Source organism: Acanthisitta chloris, unplaced genomic scaffold (genome assembly GCF_000695815.1).
Source record: "Acanthisitta chloris isolate BGI_N310 unplaced genomic scaffold, ASM69581v1 scaffold7752, whole genome shotgun sequence".
Lineage (NCBI taxonomy): Eukaryota > Metazoa > Chordata > Aves > Passeriformes > Acanthisittidae > Acanthisitta > Acanthisitta chloris.
The window spans coordinates 7488-19775 of NW_008662117.1; the positions used below are offsets into that span (position 1 = coordinate 7488).

At 40.3% G+C, this 12288-nt stretch overlaps 1 protein-coding gene across 1 annotated transcript in view; it reads left to right on the forward strand.

Moving 5' to 3' along the window:
* The first annotated feature begins 431 nt into the window (after positions 1 to 431).
* TTLL12 (tubulin tyrosine ligase-like family, member 12) overlaps positions 432 to 12288 on the forward strand; it is a 16820-nt gene continuing 4963 nt past the window's right edge. Inside the window, exons 1-10 of the mRNA XM_009070476.1 lie at positions 432 to 603; positions 2539 to 2737; positions 4467 to 4626; positions 5235 to 5368; positions 6237 to 6313; positions 8946 to 9062; positions 9174 to 9368; positions 10941 to 11052; positions 11833 to 11984; positions 12062 to 12143. Coding sequence (XP_009068724.1) covers positions 458 to 603; positions 2539 to 2737; positions 4467 to 4626; positions 5235 to 5368; positions 6237 to 6313; positions 8946 to 9062; positions 9174 to 9368; positions 10941 to 11052; positions 11833 to 11984; positions 12062 to 12143 — 1374 coding nt within the window. The 5' untranslated portion in view covers positions 432 to 457. The remainder of the gene's footprint in view (positions 604 to 2538; positions 2738 to 4466; positions 4627 to 5234; positions 5369 to 6236; positions 6314 to 8945; positions 9063 to 9173; positions 9369 to 10940; positions 11053 to 11832; positions 11985 to 12061; positions 12144 to 12288) is intronic.

Sequence of the window (12288 nt, forward strand, 5' to 3'; positions counted from 1 at the left end):
GAGATTTTTTTAACTGGTTCAGAACTCAACTTGGAAAAGCTCTTTTTCTTCAGGGGCCTTAGTGTACTCTAGTATGGTTGTGGAGCCTGAGTAACAACTGGTTTTGCAGGTCTTACAGTTCTGATTTAGTAAAGGTTGAGCCAAGCTATTCTGTTTTCAGTTTCTAAAATTCTTTATGTGACATTAAACTAACTAATCAGTAGTACACCCATTGGCACCAAAGAAAGCAACTAATCTTCCTGCCAATATTAGCTAAAGAAACTTCCCAAGCAAACAGCTCTGTTAAACTGTGAAAGAATAAATACTGTTGTTCATTTATCTGTTAAGTTAAAAATGCCAATTTTTATCAGATTGCAGGCAAAAGATGCCTACAAGTGTTGCATTATGCATATCAGTTTCTTAATATTTTGTACACTTTCCATCTCAGGTATTTGATGCTGGTGACTACTTCGGGATAATGCAAGTAGAAGAGGTGGATGAGGAGGAAGAAGGTGATGAAGAAATGGAAGAACAATTAAAAAAGAAACCAAATCCTGGAAATGGACCTTGTTTCAAAGTTATCGTAACAAATGAGAATGGACTTCAAGCCTCTAATCCCAACAGGTGAGTAGTGACTTCAGAACTAATGTTCAGTCTTTGAGTAGTGTGAAACTGTAAAGTGATACTGATGATTTGCTTTAAAACTTGTTTCATCCTATTCAGAAATCCTCATTTCTTACTCTGATCACAGCTGCCTGTTTTGAGGATTTGAGACACACCTTGCAATGGGCACTAGGAGTGCAAGTATTGTAATGTTGTTCCTTTTTAAGTCATGCAGAAAGGTGCTTAGAAATTGGGTTTAGTAAGCTCAGGGAGAAAATAGGGAAGAGGAAACCTTGAATTCTGCAGAAATGAAACAAAACTTCGTATCTGTAGGACTCTGTGCCCGTGACAAAAACCACTGAATTCTTGTGATCTTCACAAATCTAAGGCTAAGTAGGTACTAAGCAGCCTCAAATTATTGTTCTGTGGCTTATAACATTTCCTCCAGTTGGCTAAAGTACGATTCAAGAGTTTGGTCATATGCATACATATATAATTGATTATGTTAAGTTAGTTTGCTTGCTTCAAAGTAAGCTTATCTGTCACAAAAATGAGACTAGTATTCATCTATAAAAGCAGAAAAAATGTTACAACACAACTTTTTGTGTTCTTACTGATTTCAAACACAGAACAGGCTATTTGTCTTATATTAATAAATAGCAGTGAGATGAAGTAATCTCTGCTGGATATCTAAATGCAATTTTCAGTTCTGTAAAACTCACTCTGCCAGAACTTTCATATGTTTTTGATCTTGGGTAAACATACAAAGGCTGAAAATCTAAATTTAGCCTTGATGAGTAACACCAACATAGAATCCTAGGTATCTGCCTTTACATGCCTGCTTTAACCTAAGACACTGCCCTTCTAAATGTGAGAACACACATAAATTATGAGGTGCAAAACTTGCTCCTATGATAATCTTGGGCTTCCTTGCAGCATTCAGTTGTGTGTAAATGTAGAACACCAACACACCTGTTTGCTAACACTTCCAAAGAGCTTGACCTTAGCACTGTCTGGAGCCTTCAATTTTAAAATTAAATGAGGTTTCATCTGTATGTGGAATCTGGGATATAATTGTTGTTCAAGGATACTCTCCCTGCTTGACAGCTGGCATGGTTTTAACTTTCTCAAATACAAGAGGGTGGGGTGGTGTTGTTTGGGTGCTTTTTGTTTGGTTTGGGGGTTTTGTAGAATTGAGATTTTTCTCTGAGTTGGTTCAGTAAGGTGGTATAACCAAAATATGGACAGCCCTTCTGTTTGAAAAACTACGTTGGTTTTTGTAAAAGTTATGCAGCCCAGATGGGGGTTAAACTTACCAAGGGAAGCTGTACCAGATGTGTATGGTTTTATACTGGGTTGGATTGTAATTCTTTTACACAGTGCATTTGTTTTTTGAAAACCCCTTGGTGACAAACGCCACTCCCACCTAAAGGAAAAAAAGTTTTGAAACAAGCAAAACTGAAAACTCAATCATTTTCTTTTAATAGCATGTCCAGGCTTTTGATGATCAGAGTGCTCCACCTAGTTTTACAGCTGACAGTAGATGTCACAGAGCTTGTGGCTAACAAGGCCCTCGAATAATTTTGCAAAAGAATGTGTCATTTTCCTTCTTCAAGCAAGAGTATCAGGTTGATGCAGCAAAGTTAATAGTGATTAGAAGGGAAGAAATTTGTGTGCCCAGCCTATAAAGGGAACTAAGCTTACAAACTGAGTGCCCTGTTCTGTGTTGGCTCATGTTCATGTGCACAATAGCTTTCTAGAACAAAACCAGAGTGTAAGTTACTGCTGGAAGTTGTTCCTAACCTGTAATGTCACAGTGTGTGCTCTGGGAGTGACTTTGTAACAGAAGATTTAGTTATCAGACCATCTACAAGGAAGCGTGGCTTTTATTCATGGAACATTTGGCTACAGATGTGTAAAATACACTGGTGTAATGTTCCCAAAATCCTCTTTAAGCGTTTTCCTCATCGACCACGCCTGGACATACCGGGTGGAACACGCCCGGCAGCAGCTGCTCCACGTGCCCGGCTTGCTGCACAGGATGGCCAACCTGATGGGGATTGACTTCCACGGAGAGATCCCAGACGAGGGCAGCATCGAGCAAGTGCTGCAGGAAATGTGGAAATACAATCAGACCTACCAGCTTTCCCAAGGGGTAAGTCTCTCAAACCTAATTAGGATTAGGCTAAAGATTTCTGAGTGAGGACATTCCAGTATCTGGCTATTAGCAGAGATGTATATTCCATTAAAGAAGGTTCTTTGCAGGCGTTTCAGAGGAAACTCCTGTTTGGAAGGAGAGCAAATGCCACGTAGAGCTAAAACACACAGCCAGCTTTCTGGTGAGAAATTTGAGGGGTTTTTTACAGAAAGGAAAAGTCTGCTGCAAAAGAAGGGGGAGGACTACTTGCATGTTATGTGGATTTTTTCTACTCAAACTTTATCATAGTGAAGTAAAGAACCTCTCATAGAATCAACTGTCTCACTTAAAAGTGTGTGTTTCAGCTGTGCTTGCAGTTTTCCTCCCCTGTACAGAGTGCTTTACAGACCAGGCATATATCTACACTGTCAAATAATTTAGCTTCCTGGTTTGTTGATGCTGTCTAAATGTTAGCTCACCGTCAGGTGAGAACCAGCTAGCTACAAGATGGAGCCTAATTCTTTCTAGGCATAAGTTACTCCAAGAGCTTCTACTTTTAGGTAGTGTGGCTAAGACCACAGGATAAGGTTTGGTCACTCTGCTCTGTGTAGTTCTTCAGCACTGTACCAGCATGTCTTGAGACTTCAAATACCTTCAAGTGCACACATGCCATCTCTGAGGGAATACAGCCTTCAGGGTTCAGCTGAAGACCCTCTTGTAGGGTCTGCAATGTAGCTCCCAGCCTATGGTGAGTCTTTTGGATTAAAGAGGAGAAAAGTGAATTCTTTGGGCTCAGCCCTATGCAGAATGGGGAGGGTTAACCCTAAGCAGTGGAAACTTGATCAACCTGCACCTATCAGCTCAGGGACTTGAGGCTGTTCTCTGGAGTGGTCATCTTTATCAATTAAGCTTAAGCTTCTCACGAAGTAGAATCAGGCCTGAAATCCCTGAGAAAGGGATTCTTTGTGGCTGCTTTTTCTTTTTCCTTAAATAAAAGGGAGATCTGAACAGTATCTCTGTCTTTCTACCCCATGTCTTTGTTGCCCATGAACAGCTTATGAGTCAGGTGGAATTATCTGTGTTATCACTTGAAAAGTGATTTCCCGGAAGACAACTCAACCTATAGTTGAACTTGTCTTCTGTTCCCTTTTCTGGTATTGGGCTGTTTGTCAGTCTGCTCTCTCTGCTTCATTCCTGCCTCTGTAAAAAGTAGTGCTACCAAGCAATTTTTTGTTTGATTCAGGATTTTTTCATGACAAGTGTTGCAGGAAGGGGTACTTTGATGATGTAGTCTCAACACTCAACCAGCTGTTGCAGGAGTCAGTTCTGCTCTTCTTCACTCTTAAACTGTGAACTTCAAACACCTTTTAGCAAACTGATTCTGATAGAAACTGAAATAAAGCTAATCCTACCAGGCAGCCTCCTGCTGGTTTAGCTTCCTGAACTGCCTAGTTTGGTACAGGGAAAAGCAGGTCTGGTAGGCAGCAGCAATAGCATAAGAAAGAGGATGGGACTTTCAGTGCAGTTGAGATGGGAACAGGCTAGCCATTCCAGCAGTGCCTGGATGCTGGCTTAGCCTCAGAGTTGCAGGGGTGAGAGCATTATTCTGTCCCTAGCACCTGCTCAGGGTCCTGGCTAGAGCAGGAAACTGGGAAATGGTGTAGGGGTGCTGCCAGTGCCTTCTGTCCTGGGGTGCTTTTCTGGCAGTTGATATGTGCAGGATGTCTCATGCTGTTTAATTGTACAGACTGCAGAGGAGAAGGTTCCTGTCTGGTACATTATGGATGAATTTGGATCACGCATTCAGCATTCAGATCAGCCTAGTTTTGCAACAGCACCTCTGTTTTATATGCCTCAACAAATTGCTTACACTGTTCTCTGGCCTTTGAGAGACCTCGAAACTGGTGGTAAGTGTGTGTCTGTTAAGCTGGTTTGGTATTTTTAATGCTTGCAATAACAGACAGGCCATATTTTTAGAAATCATTGAGCACTTCACAGTAGAACAAATATTTCAAGGCCAAAATGGCTGCATATTTGTAATGCTGTCAAATTTAAAAGTTCTCTGCCTGGTATTTCCATAATTTGTGAGACAGAGACCTTTACTGGTCCAAAAATATTCATAATGTTTTAATGATGGAGAATTTAAATCTTGCATCACTGTCTTAGTGAAACTGCCAATCCAGTCATCTGAGGGTTTAAAAAAGAGTTCTTAGAAGTCTGTGTATAGCTTCAAGTCAGAGAGACAAGTAGTGAAAGTTGGGAAATGCCAGGCCAATAATTTATTCCTGGAATCTTGGTCAGGGACCACCTTATGCCTCCATCATGTGGAGAAGATAAGCATCCTAAATAATACCCTTTTTATTGTAGTTCTTTAATTATCTCTAATTTTTCATTAAGATAACAAAAGTTGTGGTGGTATTAGCTGTTCAACTGTCATTTATGTGATATGCCATGAAAAAGATTTTCAGTGGAGAATGAAAGACAGTTCCTAACAGTTCTCCTTGTTTTGCTGCAGATGAAGTCACTCGTGATTATGCTTATGGGGAAACAGATCGCTTGGTCAGGAAGTGTGTTTTGTTACCCTGGGTGCCTGATGAAGTGTTGGATGTCAACTGTTTTACCCCAGAGCCATCAGATGAGTATTACCAGGTATAACTTTGACAAGTTAATCTCATATTTTTACTCTGTTAAGAAGAGGCAGTGCCTAGAAAAACATTGTGAGTGTTCTGATTTTGCTTCCCTTTAGACTTACAGACTGATTCAGAGTATAGCCATTGCCTTTAAAAGAATTCAAAGCACTGTGAGGCAAGAAATGTCTTACACTTACATATGATATTTAAGTGTTTCAATACTGAAGCAACACAAATGAGTTCTGACATGTTACTTCTGCACTGTGTAACTTTTCCTATGAGCATGCTACAAGGTACTTCATGTGAGGTGTCCATCTTCCAGTCAGGTATTTGAGCCATTGTCCAACAAGCTAATGAACTGGATTTATTGTTGTGACACTACTGTTCAGTCTTGAGTCTTTCAACAGTATTGATAAGCTCTGGTCTTAAAACCTTATTTCCTGTTCCTTTTACTAACAGGATTCCCTTCTGCCTCTCACAATGTAGCTTTGGTGAACTTCATATGCACCAAAGACAACAGACCAATGAGACATGCAAATGAACTGTCACATTTTCTGTGGCTACAAGTGCATCAGTATATGTGTATTTGAACACTTATATGGAGATAAGAAATTGCAGAAAATTAGCTGTTTGAGAAAAGTTCAACTGGCTAAACTTCAGCAGACTATTGCTAATAAAGTGCTTGGGTGAACATTGAAGGCTGTGGCTTCACCTTAAAGATTGTGTTGGTTCTCAATCACTTCTTTTGTCAACCTGAATGTGCACATTTGAAAATTCAGTTTGGTCTTAGGTGCTGTTCACATCTGTTGACTATTGTGCAGTTTGACCTAAGACAGTTCTTTCATTCTGCCTGATATTAACTTTTTGTGGTTTTCTTTGTTTTCTAGGCCATTTTAGCAGAAAACAAGGAAAAACTGCCTATAGTGATAACCCCCCCAGTTTATGCCAAAGACAAAGTTTTCAAGTACGTATCTGCAACCAAAGTGTTTTCTTACCAGGTTTATGTGTAGTAATTGCAGTGTGCTCAGGCTGAACAGTTTCCAGCTTTGAACAACAGAGGAAAGTCAAAGGGGTGTTTGTATGTAGCCACTTGCTTAAGATTCTGACTTACTGGTTGCTTTTGTTGGATTTATTCTTCAGAGTGAATGAACTGTCACTTAGAGAATTTCTAAAAAGTAAGTTGAGTTTGATTTTTGTTTAATAAGTGCCACCTTCTGGGTGCAAAAAAAGTTGCTTAATGTTATAACACTAGGTTACATAGTGTTATTTCCACTAAGGTGTGTAAGAAAGACTAAATGACTTTTCTGCATTGTAACATGTATGTCCATAGGGGAACACGTGCTGCTCTGTGCTGTGTGAATGTAACAGACTATTCCCCTTCTTCAGGTGAGATTGCCAAAAAGGAATCTTATCAAAGCCTGAGATGTTTAAATTGGATGTGTGTCCTACTACAAAAATGTGTGCTGTGAAACCACTGATTTCAGTTAAAACCATTTTTTGAACTTTACCATTCAGGGTCTCTGGTTTTTCATATGCAAAGGAGCCCAATCTCTTCACAGCTCCAGTGTAATACTAATTTTGAACTGAGGTTTCCCTTATGTCCTGGAGTACTGTAATTGGGATTTACACATGACTGACCAAATGATTGTACAGCCTTAGCCCAACTCTAACAGTGACTTTTCCAAACACATCACATTATACAAGTTTCATCCAACCACATTGCTTTTCAGAATGAGTGTAGCAAGCTCTATACTTTATGTGACTTTTACCCTTTTTCCTGAGCTGGAAACCAGATACTGCTCACACAGCCTGGAGTGGGAGCCAGGAATTCTGAAGGCAAGCCTTCCACACTGTCACAAAAATATATGTGTATTATATTGGCTTAGTCACAAGAAGGAGAAAAAAAACCAAAAACCCAGAATTACTGGTGCTGCCATTTATTGAATGAATTTAACAAGCAGATTAGGTTCATTTGTGCAGATGTGATGATTCTTTTCCTCCTAAGACTTGTTAGCTGGGTTTGGATCTGGCTACAAGGAACTAATGTCTGTGTGGGATGGTAACTTCTGTTTGTAAGGGACCAGTCTGGGACTGTCTGAGCAACTTAAATCTTAGTAGTTCTTGTTGCATGCTGTGTGGGGAGCTTGGATGCTTGAAGATTTTGTTACAGCATTATAAGGCCTTTTATTTTCAGGTCATCATTTTGATTTCCTTTTGCTTCAGCAAGGACTAACAGTTGCTCCAAACCAGTGGATATTTGGATAGTTTGTGTATGTGTTTGGTGGAACTTGTAGTGGATCCAGTATATCAGATTTGGTGTGACACTTTCCCCTAGTGTGCAGGCTTACAGGGAGAGGGCAAGAAGCTGCATATTACAGAAAGAAATGCTAGTTGGACTGTATGAAGATACTAACTTTGTTCTGTTGCAACAGTGGGGAAAGCTTGATGGTTTCTTTCAACAGGGATGCCAGGCTGGTTCATCTCATCTACAGTGAAACCCTCTCTTAGTCATAGGCTTTAACATAAATAGTATAACCATTGTAGCATCACACTTGGAGCTATGCAAAGCATCTTACATAGTTTTCTTTTTAAAGAATGTATTTCCCCTGTGACTGGGCTGTTACTGCAGTTCATCTTTTCAGAGAAGTCTCTCAGGGGAATATCTGGCAGTTGGTTAGTAGCGGAGGAGGAGAGGAAAGTTGCATTATAAGAAAAAAGTTGTCTATAAGAATAGGTCTGGAGAGGAGGAAGAATATCATAGTTTCTCATGGAAAATATTAGTGGTTGCTTGTTCTGTTTAAATGTTTGCTTGCCTTGAGAATGTTGGGGGTTTTATGTCAGTCTTGCTTTTTGAGTCAACATGCTAAATTCTGAATTAAGTGACCTATTGCTATCTGCATATTTTAGCATCCAAGTCACTGGTTTTATTTGAGAGGGGAATTTCCTGAGATATGCAACATCTTGCTTCATTCTTGGTTATGTTCTGAAATGTGTGTCAGGTTTGGGTTGAGTTTGGTGTGGTTTTTCAGTGGGGTTGAGAAGGAATTTGTATTAAACCTCAAAGTTGTATTTCCTGCATATACCTAATGTTTCAAGTTTGAGTTATGTGGAAATGTCTCTCTGTGTGATGTTCTGAACAAATGAAAATAATCTTCTGAAGCTACTGAGTTAAACTGAGATTTCCTATTTCTTTCTTCATGTGTATGACAGCAGGTTGATTTTTAGAGCTCTTCCAGGAATGAAGGTATTTACAAGGTCACTCTCCCTCAGAGGCTTTTCATGTAGAATAGTGAATTCATGTTAGTGCTTCTGTCAGGAGCTTAGTCATCGTCCTCAGAGTTGTTATTTTTGTCAAGCTGTCAGAGCTAAATTACCTTTGAGATGTCTTTCACAAAATACAAGTTTTTAAATCTGTCCCACTTCAATTTTAAATGTTTCTCTGTATTAAGAAGAGATTGGCATGGTGTGCGTGTATTGGTAAAGCATAATTCTTACAGAAAGTCAAGCTCAAAGCTTTTTTTTTTCCTGTTCAAGCATGAATTGATCAGTTTCAGAAACTAAACTGACCTTTATCTTCATATGTCTCTTTCTTCTAGGGTTTTCACAGACATTCAGCAAGTGCTCAACAACCTGACACATCCCCGTTTTGTGTTCACAGACAAGGAGGAAGAAGCAGACATCCTCTACAACTTCTCACACTTCAAAGATTATAGGTTGAAACTGTTTCCCTGATAATACAAATTTATTTGGTTTTGCTATAAAAACTGTATTCCCAAAGGCTTCCCCAGCCTTTCTCCTTCACCAACAGCTTCTTTGTTTTGTAGGAAGCTAAGTGAGGAAAGGCCTGGGGTCATGCTGAATCAGTTCCCCTGTGAGAACCTCCTGACTGTCAAAGACTGCCTGGCGTCCATAGCTAGACGAGCTGGAGGACCAGATGGGCCAAGGTGGTTGCCTCGGACTTTTAACCTCCAGACAGAATTGCCTCAGTTCATCAGCTACTTTCAGCAACGTGACAGAAGGTGCCTTGTGTTTCTGTGGCTTTGTTTTGTGCTTTCTTGATCCCACTTTCCTCAAAGACCAGCAGACCACATTTGGGACTTGGCAGCTCTTGCACCACCATGAGTTTGCTCTTCCTACATTTATGTTCAAGTGAATTTTACCTGGAAGGTGTGAGCATTGTAGGTATTTTCTTTAATCCAAGAGTAGTTAACATGCATTTTGAAAGCCAGAAACTTTGCCATGATTTGAATACAGATTTGAAGTCTGTTGCTTTTTGTCTAGTCAAGATCTTACCTCTTGTATTTTAATGGATATACAAAGGCTCAAAATGTGTTTGCAAAAGTGTGGGGGTTTTTTCCAGGGGAGTAGTAGCAGTTGCTCTTGCACTTAAACCAGAGTGGAAAATGTTTAGAGTGCTTGGGTTCTGTAAGGTTGTGAAGGTGAAATTTAGTGTTAATGTGAGCCTAGAGCAGTTGTGGAGCTTTCAGGTTTTAAATCCACACTTTCTGCTGCTGCAGCTACCTTGGAGTGGATGGAAACTAAGATTTTCTGTTTGTAAGAAAGACAGAGAGCATGAGGTACTGATAGTGAATGACCTCTTTTGCCTAGCATGGAGTTGAAAGGTTGCTGCTTTGGTGACACTTGCATATTGTGGTGACACCTGCCAGGTGTTTCATTTGGTCATTGTTTGCTGTACATATTGTGTTATTGACTGGCATGACCAGGAGAGAGAACACCTTCCATGTATCCCTGGGGGTGCAGTGGTTTCATTCCTTTCAAATATCAAGGGTTGACAGTGAATGCAACGTGTATGTAGGGAATGGGAAGGAGGGGATAGGAATTTTCAAAGAAACAAACACAACTGCTACCTTTACACTGCTAACTTCAGCTCAGTTTATGATGTTTATTGTGAAGCTCAAGAAGTTTCTCAGGATGCTTTAATAGGTTGAGGAAAGGAAGACATCAAGCATCACCCTGTCCTTACTCAAACAGATACATTGGAAGACCAGCATATTGCTGGTTTTTCTCAATGGATATCTCGAAGCATTTTGCCCCTTGAGGTGTCTAGGTAGTAGAAGTGAGAAGATGGTGGTGTGCTTTCATTGTCTTGTAATATGAACTACTGAGATACTGTGTGGTTTCTTCCCAAAGAAATTAGTTATGGTGTCATTTAATGTGAACAATTTGGAGGTGTCATTAGGGAATCAACTTAGAAAATTGCACGATGCCCTGCCAGAGTGTCCTCAGACTCCTGGCAGAATGATTTCCATGCTGTGACCTGTGCATGTTTATGATGATGCTGTCCTGTTCATGGGTTGTTTTCCCCTTTTGAAGGAGTCAGATGCAGAAGAAGGAAATAAACAGTGAGATCACTCTAGGCTCTAACTGAAAAAATATCTGTGACAGGTGCCAAAACCTTTTTTCCCCTTTATGCCTGAGACCTACTGCTCCCAGCTGTCAGTTAGTTCTTGCACTGTAGCCCACAGCTTTGTAAAGTATTTTTTCAGGAAAGGATGTGCATCTGTTCAAGTGGGTGTTGAGACAGATAAATGAGCTGAATACTTACAGGTGTTGCTCTCTTTCTCTCTCAGAGGAGACGACAATCACTGGATATGCAAACCATGGAACTTGGCCAGAGCCCTGGATACCCACATCACCAACAGCCTTAACAGTATCATCAGGCATAGGGAAAGCACCCCAAAGGTTAGCAAATGTGGGTTTGAATGGGATTTAATGTGGAGAGCTGAAAAAACTGCTTCATAGAAGGAGGTCTAAAAATATAAAGGATATTTTTCTTCAAAATTCATATATTGGTGTAAGCATACAATCAATTCAGAATAGATTCAGTTTCAAATTGGTCAGCTCCATTTGGTGCAGTGATGAACTCACAGCCTGGTGTTTTCTTATTTAAAAAAACAGAGCAATGAGGAATACTCCAGTGTGGTGCTGCTGCAACACTGATCCTCAGACTGGCAGGTGAACACATTAGCTATAGTTAGCTTTGGCCATAAATTTGGGAACATTATTGCTTCTGTCTCTTGGTTGATTGTTATTGCTGATCCACAGCTCTGCTCAGTGGCACAAAGTACTGCCTTTGCCAACAAGAGATGAATCATGGAGCTTTTTGCAGGCAGTCTGCAATGTATGCTCATAGCTCACAGAAACACTTCAGCATTATTTGGTGGTGGTGTGTGGACTGCATGTATTTTCTGGAAAGCAGAAATGCACACGGAATTGCTTCAAAACTCTAGTTCAAAACAAACTTAGAAATCTTTTTCTTAAAATGAGTGTGTTCTGGCCTTCCACTTTACTCACCCTGATGTCAGAGTTTGATAAAAGGTAACTCCTGCATAATGCCATGGCGTGTTGGTGCACATTGCTGCAGAGAAGCTGAAATGCATGGAAGGGACCTTAAGTCATCGAGATGCACTGACACTTTCACTTCAGCTGAGTTATGTTTACTGTGGTTTTGCTTTGTTGTAGGTAGTGTGCAAATATATTGAGAATCCAGTGTTGTTTCACCGAGAAGACGTGGGGATGGTTAAATTCGACATCCGTTACGTTGTGCTGCTGAGGTCCATCAAACCTCTCCAGCTGTACATCTATGATGTCTTCTGGCTGCGCTTCTCCAATCGGTAATTACAGTCCCTTCCTTACTGTGGAGGGGCTTAGAACTGAATCTTGGAAGCTAAGGAGTTGTTCTGTTCCTCAGGGAATTTTCACTTGATGACTTGGATGACTATGAGAAGCATTTCACAGTCATGAATTATGCTCCTGGTGTAACATTAAAACAGGTAAGCAAACAGTCTCTAACACTCCCTCACCTTTCTGTCGTTACAAAATCTTGTGGTGCCTGCTTTGTGGTTATTGGCAAATAACCTATTTCACATCCACTTCCACAGACAGTACCCTGAGTCCTAAGCAAATACTTTCCCAGAC